The following is a 21,917-nucleotide window of genomic DNA, read 5'->3' on the forward strand; positions in this document are numbered from 1 at the left end:
GACTAATCTTCTGGAATGTTTTGAGGGTATGACAAGTAAAATGGATGAAGGGGTGCCAGTGGATGTAGTGTATCTAGACTTTCAGAAAGCCTTTGATAAGGTCCTGCACGGGAGACTGGTGACTAAAATTAGAGCACATGGTATTAGGGGTAGGGTGTTGACATGGATAGAAAATTGGTTGGCAGACCGGAAGCAAAGAGTAGGAGTGAACGGGTCCTTTTCAGAATGACAGGCAGTGGTGAATGGAGTGCCGCAAGGCTCGGTGTTGGGGCCGCAACTGTTTACCATATATATTAATGATTTGGAAGAGGGAATTAGGAGCACCACTAGCAAGTGTGCGGATGACACAAAGCTGGGTAGCAGTGTGAACTGTGAAGAGGATGTTAGGAGGTTGCGGGGTGACTGGACAGGTTGAGTGAGTGGGCAGATGAGTTGCAGATGCAGTATAATATAGATAAATGTGAGGTTATCCACTTTGGCGGCAAAAACAAGGGGGCAGATTATTATCTCAATGGGGTTAGGTTAGGTAAGGGGGAGGTGCAGCGAGACCTGGGGTTCCTTGTACACCTTGTACACCAGTCACTGAAAGTTGGCGTGCAGGTACAGCAGGCAGTGAAGAAAGCTAATGGAATGTTGGCCTTCATAACAAGAGGATTTCAGTACAGGAGTAAAGAGGTTCGTCTGCAGTTGTATAGGGCTCTGGTGAGACCACATCTGGAGTATTGTGTACAGTTTTGGTCTCCTAATTTGAGGAAGGACATCCTTGTGATTGAGGCAGTGCAGCGTAGGTTCAAGAGATTGATCCCTGGGATGGTGGGACTGTCATATGAGGAAAGATTGAAAAGACTAGGCTTGCATTCACTGGAGTTCAGAAGGATGAGGGGGAATCTTATAGAAACATATAAAATTATAAAAGGACTGGACAAGCTAGATGCAGGAAATTTTTCCCCAATGTTGGGCGAGTCCAGAACCAGGGAACACAGTCTTAGAATAAAGGGGAGGTCATTTAAGACTAAGGTGAGAAAAAACGTTTTCACCCAGAGAGTTGTGAATTTATGGAATTCCCTGCCACTGAGGGCAGTGGAAGCCAAGTCACTGGATGGATTTAAGAGAGAGTTAGATAGAGCTCTAAGGGCTAGTGAAGTCAAGGGATATGGAGAGTAGGCACGGGTTATTGATAGGGGAAGATCAGCCATGTTCACAATGAATGGCGGTGCTGGCTCGAAGGGCCGAATGGCCTCCTCTTGCACCGATTTTCTATGTTTCTATGTAAAGCTAGAAGAGAGGTGGGGCAGGACGAAGCATCAATAGGCTTCACTAACTGTTGGGACCTGCTGGATTTTCCATTTGAAGAATTAACGAACAAAGTGCTGGAGTAACTTAGCAGGTCAGGCAACATCTGTGGGAGGAATGGAGAGGTGATGTTTTGAATTGGGCCCCTGCTTCAGACTCCTTCTTTGTTCCTGTTGGTACCTGTTAGTCTTCAATGAAAATATTCCCAATCACTGATTTCATTCCATGCAAGTTCTATCCAGACCGCAAATCTGAAATGTATGTAGAAAAGCTCACAAGTTTATGTGATAGGAGCAGAATTAAGCCATTTGGCCCATCAAGTGTACTCCACCATTCTATCATTTGTTTAAGAAGGAACCGCAGATGCTGGAAATTTTTTGTCCACCATTCAATCATGACTGATCTATCTTTCCCTCTCAACCCTATTCTCCTGCCTTTTCCCCATTACCTCTACCACCGGTACTGATCTAGAAGTGAACATTGCTATACATTAGAATGATACGTGTATCTCATTAATTTGTTTTTCCTTTGTAGAGTCTCAGCATTGACCAGAGTCAAAGAGCAACTGGATATTAGCGTTCAAGTAGCCGTTTTTAAATCAATCTTGGCTTACACTAAAGGTATGGACTGTATTTGACATCTTGGTAATTTGAGCTCAGATGCCTTTTCCTACTTTCTAAAGGGGCTGTCCCACTGCGGCAACCTAATTGGCGAGTTTAGAAGAGTTTAGGAGAGTTTGAAAAAAAGTCATGTTCTTCGACTATGTAGAAGACCTCCTTCCACCTCCTTCGACTATGTTGAAGACTAGCTTCGACTAGCTTCGGGAAAATTGGACACCCAATGGCGGAGAGTGAAGATGACCTCCTTCGATCTCCTTCGACTATGTTAAAGACTATCTACGACTACCTTCGATTACCTGCGACTACCTTTGATTACCTTAAACTACCCTCGATTACCTACGAATAACATGCCAACCCACTTCGATGAAACCTACAAGTAAAAAAAGTATAAATTTTTCCATGGCGACCTTTTTTTACTGGCGGGCATTTTTCAACATGTTGAAAAATATGCCGTGACCTAGCTGAGGCCTCGAGTACGCGGGGACTACTCTCGAGCATGAAGGAGAGTTACAAAGACCTCCTAGGACCTCGTGTCGACCATGCTGCAAGTATGAGTCGAGGGCAAACTTGTCAGATCTTGCGGATTAGGTTGCCGCAGTGGTACAGCCCCTTAACTCTCTGATAATGTTTAGTTTAGCTGAGAGATGCAGCGAGGAAACAGGTCCTTCGGCCCAACGAGTCCGCTCCGACCAGCGATCCCCGCATATTAACACAGTCCTACACACACACTAGGGACAATTTACAGTTTTTACTGAAGCCTATTAACCTACAAACCTGTATGTCTTTGGAGTATGGGAGGAAACCAGAGCATCCGGGGAAAACCCACACAGGTCACGGGGGGAGCATACAAACTCTGTACAGACAGCACCCGTGGTCAGGATCGAACCCGGAGCTCTGGCGCTGTGAGGCAGCAACTCAACTGCTATGCCACGCTCTGCAGCTATCTGCTTCCAGTGCCTAGTGTTACACTGTAATGTTGATCATGTCGATTATTTTTTATTTTGCCTCCTCAGACGTAGGTTAACTCTACCACAAAGCCCACATTTTTAAGGGATTTCGCAGCCATTAGAATTCCTAAACTAATGGGCAAGGAATGTTGCACACTTTCAACTTTCTCCCCCACATTAGACAAACATGAGGCAAGGCATTCATAGCTGATTGGGTCTCATACAAATACAAATAAGTGAATCAGCATTTCAAACATAGAACAGTATAGCACAAGAACTGGCCCTTCGGCCCTCAATGTCTGTGCCAAATATAATGCCATAACTAACTCTTATTGGTCTGAACATCATCCATATCCCTCCATTCCCTGCATATCCGTATGCCTATCCAAAAGTCTCATATCTGTCTCAACTATCATATCTGTCTCAACCACCATCCCTGGTAGCACATTCCAGGCACACACCACCCTCTGTGTTGTCCCACACATTACTTTTAAACTTTGCCCCTCTTACCTCACATCTACGCCCTCCAATTGTTGATATTTACACCCTGGGAAAATGGTTCCGACTGACTACCTTATCTATTTGTGCCTCTCATAATTATACATACTAATCAGGTCCTTCCTCAACTTCTGGCATTCTGAAGAAAACAAATTCATTTATGATGATACAAGTAAATTTGTGTTTCGAGGTATTAATATTGAGCTTTACAGGTTCACAGGAAACCTATGGTGACAGACGTCCAGTAATAAGATAACACATTTGTGTGTAGGATGGAACTGCAGATGCTGGTTTACACTGAACACAAAAAGCTGGAGTAACTCAGTGGGTCAGGCAGCATCTCTGTAGAAAAGGTATCGGTGATGTTTCAGGTCCAGACCGAGAGTCTCTCGATTCCCTCTCCCCTGACTCCCAGTCTGAGGAAGGGTCTCCACCCGAAACGTTGCCCATTCCTTTTCTCCAGAAATGCTATCTGTCCAGATGAGTTACTCCAGCTTTTTGTGTCTATCTTTGATACATTTGTGCGCTCGGTATCAATGTTTGGCAAGTAAAGAAAATATTTACCGTTGTGTTTTCATTTCACAGAAACCCCTCTTCGCTGCTATGAAAATGATAGTTTTACCGTTTACCTGAGCAGCCAGTTTCAGAATTTCTCCGACTTTCTAACACTGTCTGATGCCTTATCGTTGGTTCCATCAATCCGCATTGCTGAGGTAAAAGCAGTGGTGATCTCTCTGTGGGGGATGGGAGAGGGTCAGTGACGGGTCTTATTGGTACAGTTACGGTCCTTCACCCTGTGATCTGATGAGCTTACCTTTTTTGTATCAAGGTCACAATAGTTCCATAAATTATTTGTATTGTTAACAGTAGGTTCCAATATAGATTCCATGGAGCTTTATCTGTCACGTGCAACTGATCAGTGAAATTCCTTTTGCATATTTACATGTTTTGGCGCCGCCATGTTTTGGCGGCATTTACAAAGTCCGGTCGGCCTGCGTGCTCGGTCTACTGGAGCGGTTCTCGATCCAGGAGAGCCCCAGGCACCCGCTGGGTCTTCCTAAGTCGTCCTTGACTGGATCGGCCTGCGAACCAACATCCCTCTCCTCTTCTCGCCCGGCCATCTTTGTGGCTCCTGCAGCCGACCTTGAAGGCGATGGAGGCATTACCACGGTTCACCCTCCTACCTGCCCTTGCTCCTCACGTCCGACTTCTCCAGCGGCTCTCTCCTGGTACCACGGTCCGACGAGCATTCGGGCAAGTTCCACGTCCGCCGGTTCTTGCCTACGATCTGCATCTATTGTCTTTATGTTTGTGTCTCAAAATGTTTTCCCAATTGTGTTTTTGCAGGTGTTACAAGCCACAGACCCCAACGATCTGGCAGATTTGTTGAGCAGGCCAGGGATCATTGATGACAGCAACTTACTGACCACGGTGTTAATGAATTACCAGCCCATCCAGAACCTGGCAGCATTTGTAGATCGGTTCAACCAAAAAACACTCAATGTGAGCTGCCAATGCTGTGTTTATTGTTGGAATTTCTACCATTTTCTCAGAATTTCTCCCAATATCTCTCACCAACCCATCGGACGGCACCTTTTCTCTCCTCCGCACACTCATCTCCCATCTCCTAGACCCATATTTCCCTTTTATCTTCTCTCTTTCCCATCCCCCCGTAATCCTCCCTCCAGCTTTACATTTCACTCCTCTTTTGGGCAGCAAGGTGGCGCAGCGGTAGAGTTGCTGCCTCCGAGACCCGGATTTGATCCTGACTATAGGCGCTGTCTCTGTGGAGTTTGTACGTTCTCCCTGTGACTGCATGGGTTTTGTCCGGGTGCTCCGGTTTCTTCCCAAACCCCGAACACATGCAGTTTTGTAGGTTATTTGACTTCTGTAAATTGTCCCTAATGTGTACGATAGAACTAGTATATAGGTGATTGCTGGTCAATGCGGACTCAGTGGGCTGAAGGGCCTGATTCCACGCTGTATCTATAAAACTAAAAACTCTTCTCTCCTCTTCTGACACTCTTTAGTCTCCTTTTTACCCCTAGCCATTGTCACTTACTCCACCCTTTTGCCCATCACTCTCCCCACTTTACCTGTATCCACCTGTTACTTGCCAGGCTTTGCTCCATCCCCGCCTATCTTTTCCAACTTCCCCCCCCACTCCATCAATCTGAAGAAGGGTCCCGACCCGAAACAGCACCTGTCCATTCACTCCACAGAAGCTGCCCGACCCGCTGAGTTACTCAAGCACTTTGTGGTTTTGTTTGGTTTAGTTTAGAGGTACAGCATGGAAACGGACCCTTCGGCCCACCCAGTCCACATCGACCATTGCTTTCATGATACTGTATGTCTAAAATAATAACAAAGCCTTTTTTTTCATTTTCAGGGTAATCTGACAGATGTTAACCAAGCTGCCATCATAATAGGTCTTTGGCCTCAATATGTTAACAACTTACCTGCTCTCAATGTGACAGAACAGGATGAATGGCTGAACTCAAGGCTAAATCCATACCTGCCCTCCATCACCATTGATCTCCTGACTTCCAACGAAACCCTGGGAATCCCATGTCTTCCATTCAGGAAAATGTAAGTATAATTGCACCCACTTATAATCGATTCTTCTCTCAGCAAATTTCATCTTCATTCCAAGTTGGTGAAATGGCAGTTCAAGCGTCACATTATCAAAATTACAAACCAGTCTGTATTGGTGACTATTTATTAACTATGATTCCAAGCCAACCCGAAAAATTACTTGTGTAGGGATGCTGGTTTAAACCAAAGACAGACACAGAAGGCTGGAGTAACTAAGCGGGTCAGCCAGCATCTCTGGAGAAAAGTAATGGGAGACATTTGGGAGAAAGGTCTGAAGAAGGGTCTCAACCTGAAACTTCGCCTATTCTTTTTCTCCAGAGATGCTGCGTGAAATTTTATTTGCTCACATAATGGGTTTACAGAACTGCATCTGAGTTACTTCATGCATTGTCTAATGAATAAAATATAAATATTATCTACAAGAATCCAAATTGCATTATTGGCTTGATTCAGCAGTAGTGTGGTCAGTTTCCACATTACTTCTTTGCAATGAGCCATTGGTTTAGGAATGCATAAACCCAAGAGTTATGTTTTCAGGTTTAGATATATTGCAAGTCCCTTCCACTGAACCCCCCTGGATATTATTATTTTCTGATAATGTTATGGATATTTAATATGCTTTTTCTATAGTTAGAAACAAATTGTAACAACTTAACAACTCAGTTCATTAATATTTCCAATTTATGTTCCACGTTTAGTGTGAAAACTTTGAGTGGTCGTTACCTTGACTTTACCCCTGACAAACGAATAGAAATCTACAGTGGCATCAGAACCTATCTACAGCAAGGTAATGTGGCATTCTTATTTCATAGCAAATTGATATAATAGGAATATATTGATAATTTCTGCCAAAATAAGTTTTGAAGTTGCATACAGAGTGAATTAATTTTACCCTGCAACGTACCAGTACCGTAATGTTATAGAGTCAAACAGCATTGAAACAGGACCTTCAGCCCAATTTGCCCACGCCGACCAACATGCCCCATCGACATGTTCCACCTGCCTGCGTAAGTTCATGAGCGATGGAAGCAGAATTAGGCCTTGGCTGATCTATCTTTCCCTCTGAACCCCATTCCCCTGTTTTCTCCCCATTACCTCTGACACCCATATCAATCAAGAATCTAACTATCTCTGCCTTAAAAATATCTATTGACTTGGCCTCTATAACTGTCAGTGGCAAAGAATTCCACAGATGCATCACCATTTTGTCCCTATCCCTGTAAACCCGTCCTATCTATGTACATGTCTAAATGTTTCTTAAACTTGCAATAATACCTGCCTCAACTACCTCCTCCAGCAGCTCATTCCAAACACTTTTGCATGAAAATATACCCCTCACGTTCCTATTAAAACTTTCCCCCCTCACCTTAAAACTATTGTAAAATTGTTCCATAGGTGTTGAATGGTAAGAAACACAAAGGGTTTTTGTGTCTGAATGGCTCAAAGTTATAATTTCTAAAGTCAATTTAAAATCTTGTATTATTTATAATTTTAACCGTTTGCTCGCTGTGTGTGACAGATCCTAAACCAAGATGCTACAATGTCACTAATCCAGTCCTGAACTCCACTGCCTGGTTTGCTGAATACTTGGGACTTTTTATGAATCGCGTGTCAGTAGCCGATCTTCTGTCTTTTGCCAACGAATCAATTGTACGTAACTCACGGTTTACTCTGGGTTAGAATACAGAAATAGTTTGTCATTCCAGTATTTCTGTATTTTCCACGGTTAGTGGGGTCAAACAGGGAACACGTCAACAGGCAACAATGGAATAAATGAATGGTTCAAAGAATGATTGATAAAAGACGGGCTTGTGGAATTGGGATTATTGCTCTTGTTGCAGTTGAAAGGTTGAAACATGGAGCATTTGGGGATTCTCTTTAATCGCTTCAACAGAGTGTTTTATTGTCATATGTACCAGACAGAACAATGACATTCTTACGCTGCAGCACAACAGAACATGATAACATAGTACTCTGTAAACAATATAATGAAAAGATTGTAATGCATATATATATATTATATATGTACACATACACTCACATGTATACATCCACACACATATATATATATACACACACATTTTACACACTCACATGCATATACATATATATATATATATATATATATATGCACACACACACATATACTGTATACACATATACTGTATATATACACACACGTATATATTTTACACACTCGCACACATACGTGTATATATATATATATGTGCGCACACGCATATATATATTGTATACACATACACACATATACTGTGTATATATACACACACACATATATATGCACACACATACATTTTACACACACACACACACACACACACACACACACACACACACACACACACACACACACACACACACACACACACACACACACACACACACACACACACACACACACACACACACACACACACACACACAGATATACACCTAAAAATAGAAACCAATGCCCCAAGGCTATGTAGTTCAGAGCTTCATTGTTAATTCATAAATGCAAAGACATCATCAGCCATATTCAAACTTAAGGTTAATTAAAGGTTATTTTTTATGTATACTTAACCAGAACCTCGGATTATTTGTAATTTCTCTTTATCTACTTTTTACAGCTTCAAGACTTTGCAACAGACCCTGAAAACCAGGCACTTCTAAATCGAGTGACACTTCCCATTGGTCTCTCAAAGTTCTACATTAATTTACTGGAGACCCGAGATCCAACTCTTAATATTTCAGGGTATGTATTCAAAAGATTATATCTTTGCGATGTCATAAAGAAATTAATATATTTTGTAAATATGCATAATGTGTATATTTTTCAAAAATGTCATGAAATGCTGTTAGAAAATTAAAAAAACTGAAGATTAAAAAAAAAAATTAAAGGGCAGCACTGTGACACAGCTGGTACAGCCGCTGCCTCACAGCACCAGAAGGGTGCTGTCTGTGTGGAGTTTGCACGTTCATCCTGTGACCACATGGGTTACCTTTGTGTGCTCCACTTTCCACCCACAACAAAAATACATGAGGCAGGGACTATCCCAACATTTAAGAAACAGTTAGACAGGTTCATGGATAGGACAGGTTTGGAGGGAGATGGACCAAACGCAGGCAGGTGGGATGAGTGTAGCTGGGACATGTTGGCCGGTGTGGGCAAGTTGGGCCAAAGGGCATGTTTCCACACTGTATCACCCTATGACTCTATAACAAAAGATCTTTTGCCTGATTATTTAATGGCAAAACAACCCATGTGCTCTACCTCTGCTGGTGGTCAAAGCTAATAAAATGGAGAGTAATCAGTTTAAACAGATCACTTTAAAGTATATAGCTTCAAACTGCATTATATAAAGTCTTCTGCACAAAAATGGAGGCCATTAGATTCCAACTCCTACCAGGATTCTTGACTGCTTATGCATATTTACAGGTATGTTCCATAAGGAAACTACTCTCAACAAGATTTCAACATTTTTATGTTATTACAATATATCAAATAACGTAGACTGTAGAACAGTATAGAAGAGAACAGGCCCTTCAACCCACAATATCTATGCCAAGCAAAATGTTGAGATAAACTAATCTCATCTGACTAAACATGATCCATATCCCTCCATTCCCTGCAAATCCATGTGCTCATCTAACAGTCCCTTAAATGCCACTATAATATCTGCCTCCACCACCACCCCAGCAGCGTGTTCCAGGCACCCACCACTCTCTGTGTTAAAACACTTGTCCCACACATCTCCTTTAATCTTCTGAAGAAGAGTTAGAGATGCTGCCTGACCCGCTGAGTTACTCCAGCAATGTTTTGTTTTGTGGGATAACATAGAACTGGTGTGAACAGTTGATCGATGGTCGGCATGGACGCGGTGGACTGAAGGGACTACTTCCATGCTGTATCTGTAAATTATGCCCCCTTTTAAACATTGCCCTTTCCCCGTAAAGTTATGCCCTATATCTTTAATATTTCCACCTTGGAAAAACAATTCTGGCTGTCTATCCTATCTATGCCTCTCATCATTTGATATACTTCTATCAGGCCTCCCCTCAGCCTCCAAAGCTCCAGGAGAAAAAAATCAAAGTTCTGGAGTAACTCAGGAGGTCAGGCAGCATCTCTGGAGATAAGTGATGTTTTGGGTCAGGACCCTTTTTCAGACCAAAAGTTGTCCAACCTCTCCTTATAATTAAAACTCTCTAACCCAGGTAGCATCTGGTAAACCTCTTCTGCAACCTCTCCAAAGCCCCCACTCTCTTCCTGTAATGGGGTGACCAGAATTACACACAATACTCCAAATGCAGCCTAACCAAAGTCCTATAAAGCTGCATCATGACTTCCTGACTTTTGCACTCAATGACCTGATACACGAAGGCAAGCATACCACATGCCTTCATTACATCAGACCTGTGTTCATCATACATGAGTCTGAAGAAAGGGCACGTCCTGAATATCACCTATTCCTTTTCTACAGAAATGCTGCCTGACCCGCTTAGTTACCCCATCATTTCCATTCAGTGTAAATCAGCATCTGCAATTTCTTCCTACACACGGGTTCTTATATGTTTCAATCTTCACGTCTACAATCACTGAGCTGACAATACATCTCTAACATTTTCTTTTAGGATTCCAGATTCCCTTATTTGCTTCATTGGTGATGGAAATGTCATTCAAGGTGTGTCTGAGGAACAAGCCTTGACTATTCTTGAAAAGGTTAACCAAATCTGTCAGAACAATGTGTCATCGGATGCAGCAGATGATGAACTGAGCAAGGTAAATAATTGAAAAAAGTCTTCAGAAGTTATCAAGCAATTAACCCGTCTTGCATGCATTGCGTTAATAAGGTTGGTGCCTGGCAGAACCAGGTCTTGCACTTGGAGCTTTTAAGCCTTCAGTTGTCACAACACATGATCGGTAGGACTGTCTTTTTGGGGAAGGAGTTGTAGGAGGGAGGAGTAAAGAGAGCGAACAAGGTAGAGAGAGAGCAAGCGAGAGAGAGAGTGACTGAGCAAGAGAGACAGTGAAATGTGGAAAATGAGTTATATCAGACCATTTGCACTTTAAACGTCCAGCTTGATTTTAATTTCTTTTGAAACCATTTTGAGAAGTTCCAATCCAGTTCCATTCAAGTTCCAAAACTTGTGGCACCACAGCTAGTTTTGTCAAGAAAGCTTTTGATCCACTGGCCTTAATCAGCTGGGGTATTGAGGTTAGAGATTGGGATGTTATGTTACAGTTGTACAGCACATTGTGAGGCTGTGTTAGGAGTACAGGTGCACAACCTTTTATCCGAAAGCCTTGGGACCAGACACTTGTCGGATTTCGGACATTTTCGGATTTCCGAATGGAAGATTTTTAGCGTAGATTAGGTAGGTAGAGCGGGCGGCTTGAAAAGTCTGGAGCAGCTGCCTCCTCCCCGGAGACCGGGAGAATCATTGCATAAATGTTAGTCAGTTAGTTTGGAGGGATTTTATGTGGTGGTGGTGCAGTAGGGGTGAAGGGGGAAACTTTAATTCTTAGTCCCCTACCTGGTCGGCGACTCCCAACCTCGCAGAGCTGGGGGCTCCGTCCGGCCGCGGGCGGCGCCGGTTGGAGCTCCGACCCCGGCAACTCTACCCCTGGCTGCGCGGCTCCAAATCCAGCGATGCTCCGCGAATGTTGGGAGTCGGCGGCCACAGAGCTCCGGAGCTTGCCGCACGGCGACTCGGTAAGGCATTGCCCGCTCCCCGCTGGTATCCCAGCGCTGCGACGCCGCCGACTCCCGACATTCGCGGAGCTGGGGCTGCGGGCGTCCGGCCGCGGGCCGCGCTGGATTTGGAGCGCCTCGCAGCCAGGGGTAGAGTTGCCGGGGTCGGAGCTACAACCGGCGCCGACCGCAGCCCCACCGGCCACAGCGCTGCGGAGCTTACTGCATGGCGACCCGGTAAGGCATTGACCGCTCCCCGCCTCTCCGACCAGGTAGGGGACTAAGAATTAAAGTTTACCCCTTCACCCCCCCTTCACATAAAAGCCCTCCAAACTCCAGACCGTTTCGGGTCAAGTTTGGCGCCAAACGCGAGCTTTGGTGCGCAGACGACATCTGGAAAAAATTGCCGGTTTTCGGAGTTTTTCGGTTTCCGGAACTCCGGATAAAAGGTTGTGCACCTGTATTGTGTTTAGCTTTGGGAACTCTGCTATAAGAAGGACGTTGTTAAGCTGGAACGAGTGCGGAAAAAATTGACGAGGATGTTGCCAGGACTGAGCTATAGGAAGAGGTTGAACAGGCTAGGACTTAATTCTTAAGACATTAGACTTCAGAGATACAACGCGGAAACAAGCCTTTCAGCCCACTGGGTCCACGCCGACCAGCGATCCCCGCACACAAGCACTATCCTACACACTCGGAACAACTTACAATTTACAGAAGCCAATTAACCAACAAACCTGTACGTCTTTCAAGTGTGAGAGGAGACCGGAGCACCCGGAGAAAACCCACACGCTCACGGGGAGAACGTACAAACTCCGTACAGACAGCACTTGTAGTCAGGATCAAATATGAGTCTCTGGCACTGTAAGGCAGTAACTCTACCGCTGCTCCACCAATTTTACATATTTCCTAAATAACTTTACAACAAGTTACCTGGTTTTATTAACTGTTTTCTTTTATTTTGTTCTCATTCTGCAGCTGTCACGTTCGTTGCTGACGAAGGTTTCCAATTTTTCTGCCAGTACTCTGATAAAATTGGGACCAGCTGCTGTCGGACTCTCTAGGACACAGATTATAGCTACGGCCGCCACCAACATTGTGCAAGCCTTGGCCAGTCTGAGTACTGTCAGAGGGTGGCAACTTGACCAATCCAAGCAAATTGTAGCCAAGTTATCCACTCTGGGTTACCAGGTAAGATCCGAACAAGCAAGGAATTCTGAAAAAGGGTCCCAACTCGAAGCGTCACCTATCTATGTCCTCCAGTGATGCTGCCTCACCTGCTGAGTTACTCCAGCACTTTAGACAGTGGAGAACAGCGTGGAAACAGGCCCTTCGGCCCACCTGGTCCGCTTCGACCAGCGATCACCCCATACACGAGCACTTTCCTACACACCAAGGACAGTTTTTTATGAAGCCAGTTAACTTGCAAACTTGTACATGTTTGGAATGTGGGACAAGGCAGGAGCACCCAGGGAAAATCCACTCAGGACGTGGGGAGAACATACAAACTCAGTACAGACAGCACCCGCAGTCAGGATCAAAGCCGGGTCTCAGGCGCTGTAAGGCAGCAACTCTACCGCTGCGCCACTGTGCGGCCCCAAACTTTGTAAACCAGCATTTGCAAAACCTGTTTCTGTCTGAACTAAATTAACATAATGAAACACACTGAGAATAACTTGCTTTGGACAAGGGAGAAGGGTTCCCGGCCCGCTGAGTTACTCCAGCGCTTTGGGTCTGTCACCAATGCTTCCTGATCCATTTCAAGTTGGTTTATACTTGTGATGAATTTCCCATTCACTATCAATGTTGCAGATTGTTCTGTCGCTTGGAATTTATGTTCTCTTTTTCCTTTCATTAGTTCAATAACACAAACAACTTGGCCAGGATTGGAACCTTGATAGATGGTATTCCAATCAGTGTATTAGAGAATATTGAACCCACTGTACTTGCCAATGTCACCACCAACCTTGAATTTGTCAGAAGTATTCAAGGTGCATCATCAGCTGCTCAGCAGATAATCACCCAGAAGGTGAGTGTTATGGAACAGTCTCTGATAGATTCGGACCAATCGGGCTACATGGGGCAAAGTTTAAAGGAAAAAGTTAAAGATGTAAGAAGGGTCTCGACCCGAAACGTCACCCATACTGTTAATTTAAAGAAACAGCTGGAAACAGGCCCATCAGCCCACCAAATCCGCGCCGACTAGCAATCACCCCGTACACTAGGGACAATTTACAATTTTTAGAGAAGCCAATTAACCTACAAATCTGTACGTCTTTGGAGTGTGGGAGGAAACTGGAGCACCCGGGGAAAACCCACGCAGATTGTATCTGGGGAGAACGTACAAACAGCACATAGTCAGGATGGAACCTGGGTCTCTGGCGCTGCAAGGCAGCAACTCGACGAACGCGTCATCTCGCACTTTGTGTCCAATTAAAGTTGAAAGGAGATGTGCTGAGCAAGTGTTTTACACAGGGAGTGTGGGGCCCTGCAACGCAATGCCAGAGATGGTGCTGGAAACACACATGATTAGCCACATTTAAGTGGCTTTTATATACGTACAAGAGATTGGAGGGATAAGGATCAAATGCAGGCATAATTTCCAGCACAGTCATTGTGGGCCGAAGGGCTTGTTCTTGTGCTGTACAGTTCTATGTTCTATGATTTGCATCACACATGATTTGATGTTAATAAAATTTGTGATTTAAGTTTAAGATTTCTAAATAATATGTACAAAATAATTTGAGTATTCATCATGACAGTGAATACCCTACACCAACACATGGATAATCGATGTTTTAGTTTAGTTTATTGTCACTTGTATCGAGATACAGTAAAACTTTTTTGTTGCATGTTAACCAGTTCACAGAAATACTATACATGATTACAATCGAGCCATCCACTGTGCACAGATACAGGAGTAAAGGAATAATGTTTAGTGCAAGATAAAATCCAGTAAAGTCCAATTAAAGATGAAATGAAATGAAATGATTCAATTAATTGTCATTGTCAGTGTACAGTACAGAGACAACAAAATGCATTTATCTTTATATAAAGATAGTCCAATTAAAGAGGATCTCCAATTAGATAGTTGGTAGTTCAAGACCATTCTCTAGTTGTTATTTACCATTTACCTTTAGAAAGAAGAAAAGGAGGAATTTATTTAATTAGAGGGTGGTAAATCTGTGGAATTCATTGCCACAAAAGGCCGTGGAGGCCTTCAATGGATATTTTTCGGGGAAGATTGATATATTCTTGATTAGTACGGGTGTTGGGTGTTATGGGGAGAAGGCAGGAAATTGGGGTTCAGCGGGAAAGACAGATCAGCCATGATTTAATGGCAGAGTAGACTTGATGGGCCGAATGGCCTAATTTTGCTCTTATCACTTGTAATCCCCAATTGTTGCCGATGAAGTACACTGTTCTGCTTTTTGTTCTAACACAGGTTTTGCAAACAGAAAGTGACCCCGTACAAGCTGTGAAGAAGATTCCGAGTGAATTAGTTAAAAATATCCCTTCCACGCTGCTCTCCTCTGATCTGCAGTTTAATGACGTCAATAATAAATCGTGGGTACCCGATCAGGTGAGTGACAATCATAGAGTGATACAGTGTGGAAACAGGCCCTTCAGCCCAACTTGCCCACACCGGCCAACATGTCCCAACTAGACTAGTCCCACCTGCCTGTGCTTGGTCCATATCCCTCCAAACCTGACCTATCCATGTACCTCTCAACTGTTTCTTAAACATTGGGATAATCCCAGCCTCAATTACCTCCTCTGGCAGCTAGTTCCAAACGCCACCACCCTTTGTATGGAAAAAGTTACCCCTCAGATTCCTATTCAATCTCTTCCCCTTCACCATGAACCTATGTCTGGTCCTCGATTCCCCTACTCCAGGCAAGAGACTCTTGTGTATCTACCCGATCTATTCCTGTCATGAGCATTCTTCAGTTGGCTCTTCAGAAACTATTAATTGGAAGAGACATGATAGACATTCACCTCATAATTTGCTTACAATCCAGTGGTATGAATATTGATTTCTCTAACTGCAAGTAACCCTTGCATCCGTTCTCTCTCAGTCCCCCCCCCCCCCCCCCCCCCCCCCCCCCCCCCCCAGCCTAGTCTTTGTACTAAATTCACTATCCTCTTGTTGAGTATCACTGTTTGTAACCACTTGTTATCATCTTCCCCACAGCCAACAATGGACTAGTGTGGGCTCTACCTTTCCTTGATCATTGATGCTGGCTCTGATTTGTCCTTTTCATTAATTTCTTCTATGAAGCTTTTCATATCTCTCTTTTCCCTCTCCCCTGAGTCTCAGTCTGAAGAAGGGCCTTGACCCGAAATGTCACTTATTCCTTGTCTGCAGCGATGATGGCTAACCAGCTGTTACTTCAGTTTTTCCTGTCTATCTTTGATGTAAACCAGTACAGGTATTAGCAATTCTTACACATGTTTTTTTGTGTAGTAGCTCCATGCCATAGTACCCTGGGATAACAGAACTAGTGTGAACAGGTGATCAATGATCGGTGTGGGCCAAAGGGCCTATTTCCATTCTGTATCTTTCAGTTCTTCCAATCCTTGCTGATATGCAGAGGCAAACCACTTCACACTGCCTCGGAATAGCAGCTAACTTCATCAAAGATCTTTCCCAGCAGGTCATTCCTCCTCCCCCCCTCTCCCCCGTCGAGCAGAAGGTACAAATGCTTGAAAGTGCACACCGCCAGATTCAGGCTTCTGAACAGACCTTCCGTAATCTAGGGTACTGACCGATTCACCTATACCCCATTGTGTGACCTTGGACTTTGTCTCTGGAATTGTTACAGTACAATGCTGAGAACCGTATTTTCCATTCTGTACCTTTCCTTTTGCTCAATCTATTACACTTGAGTTTAGCTTGAATGTATTTATGTGTAGTATCAACTGATTTAATTGGCGAGCACGCTAAACAAAGATTTTCACTGTACCTCGGTACCCGTGACACTAATAAATCTAAATCAATGTAATGGCCAGCAGCCATTTGTAATTTGTAAATTCACATTTGGTCACATCCTTGAATTTCTTCCTCTTTTTCACTGCTTATTATAGTACTTTTGCTTATTCTGAGCCATCCTTCTCCCATTTCCTCCAGATCCAAGGTGTAGCTATGGGCATGCGCATGGGCCCCAGCTATGCCTGCCTCTTTGTAGTGTGCGTCGAACAATCCTAGTTTGAGGCGTATCGTGGCCCTATCCCCGAACTCTACCTCCGCTACATTGACGACTGCATTGGTGCTTCCTCCTGCACCCATGCAGAACTCGCTGACTTCATCCATTTCACCACTAACTTCCACCCGGCACTCAAATTCACCTGGACCATTTCCAACATCTCCCTACTGTTTCTAGACCTCACTATCTCCATCGCAGGTAACAGACATCTACTACAAACCCACTGATTCCCATGGCTATCTGGACTACACCTCTTCTCACCTTGCTTCCTGTAAGGACTCTATCCCCTACTCCCAATTCTTCCGTCTGCGCCACATCTGCACCCAGGATGAAGTGTTCCAAATCAGGGCATTGGAGATGTCCTCATTCTTTAGGGAAAGGGGGTTCCCCTCGTTGACTATAGTTGAGGCTCTCACCAGAGTCTCCTCTATATCCCATAGCTCTACTCTCACTCCCCATCCCCCCCCACTCGTAACAAGGACAGAGACCCCTTGTCCTCACCTTCCACCCTACCAGTCACATACAATAGATAATCCTCCAATATTTTCGCCACCTCCAACGGGATCCCACCACTGGCCTCATCTTTCCATCTCCTCCCCTTTCAGCTTTCTGCAGAGACCACTCCCTCCGCAACTCCTTGGTCAATTCATCCCTTCACACCCAAACCACCCCCTCCCATGCTACTTTGCCTTACAATTGCAGGAAATGCTACTATGTCGCTTTACCGCCCCTCTCGACTCCATCCAAGGAACCAAGCAGTCTTTTCAGATGAGGCAGAGGTTCACCTGCACCTCCTCCAACCTCATCTATTTCATCCGCTGTTCTCGGTGTCAACTGCTCTACATCGGTGAGACCAAGCACAGGCTAGGTGATAGCTTCGCCCAGCACCTCCGCTCAGTTTGCATTAACCAACCTAATCTCCCGGTGGCTCAGCACTTCAAATCCCCCTCCAATTCCAAGTCCTTTCTGTCCTGGGCTTCCTCCATTGCCAGAGTGAGTCCCACTGCAAATTGGAGGAGCAGCACCTCGTATTTCACTTGGGTCATTTACACCCCAGCAGTACGAACATTGGCTTCTCCAATTTCAGGCAGTCCTTGCTTTCTCCCTCCTTCCACTCCCCTTCCCTGCTCTCCCACACCTCTTCTTGACTTCTTCCCGCCCCTCCCCCACCCCCACATCAGTCTGAAGAAGGGTCTCTACCCAAAACGCACCTATTCCTTTGCTCCATAGAAACTGCCTCACCCGCAGAGTTTCTCCAGCATTTAAGTCTCTCTTCGATTTTTTCCAGCATCTGCAGTTGGAAACCAGGGTATTTTTAAATAAACCAGTGTAAGGCAAGGCAAGGCAAGTTTATTTGTATAGCACCTTTCAACAACAAGGTAATCCAAAGTGCTTAACATAAAACATTAAAAGCATTGGAAAGAAACACATATAAAATGACATTTAGATGTAAAACGATTATTAGATTATTCTGATACAATAATTTCAAAATTAAAAGCAATCAAATAAAATATTTAAAATAGAATAAAACCAGGAATAGAAGTTACAGTGCAGTATAGGTAATTAATAAATTGTATTGTTTACTGAAAGGCAGCGGCAAACAGAAAAGTCTTCAGTCTAGATTTAAAAGAGCTGAGAGTTGCAGCAGACCTGCAGTTTTCTGGGAGTTTGTTCCAGATATGTGGTGCATAAAAACTAAATGCTGCCTCCCCATGTTTAGTTCTGACTCTGGGGACACAGAGCAGACCTGTCCTAGACGATCTGAGAGGTCTGGGTGGTTCGTAGCTAAGCAGAAGATCAAAAATGTATTTTGGCCCTAAACCATTCAGTGCTTTGTAAACCAACAGTAGTATTTTGAAATCATTTTTTTGACCGACCAGAAGCCAGTGTAAAGACCTCAGAACTGGAGTAATGTGATCTACTTTTTTGGTCTTAGTGAGGACTCGAGCAGCAGCGTTCTGAATTAACTGCAGCTGTCTGATCGACTTTTTAGGGAGACCTGTAAAGACGCTGTTACAGTGGTCGAGCCTGCTGAAGATAAATGCATGGACAAGTTTTTCCAAATCCTGCTGAGACATAAGTCCTTTAATCCTTGATATATTCTTTAGGTGATAGTAGGCTGACTTTGTGACTGTTTTTATGTGGCTGTTGAAGTTCAGGTCTGAGTCCATGACTACTCCTAAGTTTCTGGCTTGGTTTGTTGTTTTTAGCATTACCATTTGAAGCTGGGTGCTAACTTTTAATCGTTCTTCCTTGGCTCTAAAAACAATTATTTCAGTTTTTTCTTTGTTTAATTGGAGAAAATTCTGGTTCATCCAATCGTTGATTTGCTCAATGCATCTACTCAGTGCTTGTTTTGGACTATAGTCTCCTGGTGATATTGTTATGTAGATTTGTGTGTCGTCTGCGTAACTATGGTAACATATTTTGATGTTTTTCATGATCTGAGCCAGTGGAAGCATGTAGATGTTAAACAGAAGAGGCCCCAGAATGGAGCCCTGGGGAACTCCACATGTAATTTCACCACTGATTCATGTCTGATTCACCACTACACCATTAAGGATGTTAGACTTTGTATCTGCAACTGGTGCAATACAATGCTGAGAACTGTACTCTGCACGCCAAATCTTCCCATTTGCTCTACGTATTGTACTTGAGTTTAGCTTGATTGCATTTATCTATACTATTATCTGATTTGATTGAATAGAATGCAAAAAGCCTTTCCTTGTACCTCAGTACACATAACAATAATAAACCTACATGTTTTCATCACTTATGATAGAATTAGCCAAACAACAAGTTCGTTGTTTTTGTTCAACTGTGTATTATGTTTTGCTTTATTAATCTTTAAAGTCGTCAATCTAATATTTTTATTTTTTCTTCTTTAAGGCTGCTGTGTTCTTTGAAAATATTATCTCTAAAAACAACAGATTTGAAACGTAAGATATTTTTAGCTGAAGCAATATACTTTTAAGTTATATGTAGAGACACAATGCTGAATAGGCAGCATCTCTGGAGGTAAGGAGTGGGTCGAGACCATTCTTTAGACTATTTTTAAGTTATATTTAGTAAACTAAATAATCTGACTGTATTTTTCATGAACGTTGGAGATTTGATATGTATATAAAATTATGAGAGGCATAGATAGGTTAGATAGTCGGAACCTTTTCCCCAGAGTGGAAATGTCCAACATGAGAGGACATAGTTATCAGGTGAGTGGGGGAACAGTTTAATGGAGATGTGCGGGCAACTTTTTTTATACAGAGTGATGGGAGCCTGAAACATATTGCCACGGGTGGTGATGGAGGCAGATATGTTTGTGGCATTTAAGAGGCTTTTAGATAGGCACAAGGATGTGCAGGGAATAGAGGGATTTGGATCATGTTCAGGCAGATGAGATCAGTTTAACTTGGCATCACGTTTAGCAGGGTCAATGCGGGTCGAATGGTCCATTTCTGTGCTGTGCTGTACTGTTCTGTTCTAAGTAGGTGGAAACTAACTCGCTAGATTTTTTGTTTAGTTTAGAGATACAGGCCCTTTGCCCCACCGAATCCGCACTGACCAGTGATCCCCCACACACTTACACTATCCTACACACACTAGGGGCAATGTACATTTATATCAAGCCAATTAACCTACAAACCTGCTCATCTTTGGTGTGGGAGGAAACCAAAGATCTTGGTGAAAACCCACGCAAGTCAGGGGGTGAACGTACATACGACATACAGACAAGCAGCCGTAGTCAGGATCAAATCTGGGTCTCTTGCGGTGTAAGGCAGCAGCTCTACCGTTGCACCATCGTGCCGCCCCAGTATGATTGGAGTATATGTAAACATGATATATATTTTGTGAATCAAAACTACGTGGAAGTGGATGAACAATTCCAGTGTGAATTAATTGTGTTATTGCTTGTTTCAGCTTCTCGCCCTCTGTCCTGCAAGGCTTCAGTTGTGGTGCAGCAGTGACCCTGAACGACACCTTGTTTCTCCAGCTCGTTGAAGCCATGAAGAACAAAAGGGCCGTGCTTGACGAAAGTCAGGTGAGGTCATTTACAAATACCTTATCCCAGAAAAAACGTTGATTACTTTGTAGCATTTTCATATTTCTTTCGTCAAGGTTCTGCTTTGTAGGTACCTGAACCTTATTCCAATATCAACGATCATTGAGACAATGTTTGCAGTTTGTTTCATGCATTGAAGCTGAAATTCCACTTGATTCAGAGACCTAAATTGAGATAGCGTGGAAACAGGCCCTTCGTTCCACCTTGCCTACACTAGCCTACATGTCCCAGGTACACTAGACCCACTTCTAGCCATGATCCCATTGAATGGCGGTTCTGGCTCGAAGGGCCAAATGACCTACTCCTGCACCTATTTTCTTTTGTCATTTGCCTGCATTTGGTCCATATCCCTCCAAACCTGTCCTATCCATGTACCTGTCTTTTAACTCTTTCTTGAATGTTTCTTAAATAGTCCCTGCCCCAACAACCTCCTCTGGCAGCTTGTTCCATACACCCACCACCGTCTGTGTGATAAAGTTACCCCTCGGATTCCCCTTCACCTTAAACCTATGTCCTCTAGTCCTTGATTCATCTACTCTGGGCAAGAGACTGTGCATCTACCAAAATCACTGCTAAATATCAACAGACATGAGGGAAAAGGGCAAAGGCAGGTTTAGTTTTAGTTTTAATTTAGTTTAGAAATAAACATGAAACTGCAGGCGCTGGAATCCTAAGCAAAGCACAAAGTGCTGGAGGAACTCAGTGGGTCAGGCAGCATCTGTGGAGGGAATGGACATTGATATATTGTCTATTCTCTCCGCAGATACTGCCTGGCCTGTGGAGTTCTTCCAGCACCTTGTGTTTTGGATTAACTCAGAAGTTCAATCATTGATTACAACGCATATCTAGCTAACAACAATGTAAACACAGCAACTCCCATGACTAGTAAATTAATTAACGGTCAAATTAGACGTTTTTGGCTACTTGATAATCGCATATTTATTTTGCTGATCTTGTTGACTTTCTGCTAATTATTCATTAAAAATAACTCTTTTGTCTCTCTT

General features: G+C 43.6%; 1 protein-coding gene across 1 annotated transcript in view; it reads left to right on the plus strand.

Annotated features, from left to right (window-relative positions):
- LOC129706691 (uncharacterized) overlaps positions 1-21,917 on the plus strand; it is a 98,776-nt gene that overhangs the window by 18,817 nt on the left and 58,042 nt on the right. The window contains exons 14-26 of the mRNA XM_055651089.1: positions 1,828-1,913; positions 3,944-4,071; positions 4,706-4,861; positions 5,748-5,947; positions 6,652-6,740; positions 7,473-7,603; positions 8,584-8,708; positions 10,586-10,733; positions 12,625-12,837; positions 13,505-13,675; positions 15,092-15,229; positions 19,743-19,792; positions 20,772-20,892. Of these exons, the coding sequence (XP_055507064.1) occupies positions 1,828-1,913; positions 3,944-4,071; positions 4,706-4,861; positions 5,748-5,947; positions 6,652-6,740; positions 7,473-7,603; positions 8,584-8,708; positions 10,586-10,733; positions 12,625-12,837; positions 13,505-13,675; positions 15,092-15,229; positions 19,743-19,792; positions 20,772-20,892 (1,756 nt within the window). The remainder of the gene's footprint in view (positions 1-1,827; positions 1,914-3,943; positions 4,072-4,705; positions 4,862-5,747; positions 5,948-6,651; positions 6,741-7,472; positions 7,604-8,583; positions 8,709-10,585; positions 10,734-12,624; positions 12,838-13,504; positions 13,676-15,091; positions 15,230-19,742; positions 19,793-20,771; positions 20,893-21,917) is intronic.

The sequence above is a fragment of the Leucoraja erinacea genome, chromosome 20, assembly GCF_028641065.1.
Source record: "Leucoraja erinacea ecotype New England chromosome 20, Leri_hhj_1, whole genome shotgun sequence".
Lineage (NCBI taxonomy): Eukaryota > Metazoa > Chordata > Chondrichthyes > Rajiformes > Rajidae > Leucoraja > Leucoraja erinaceus.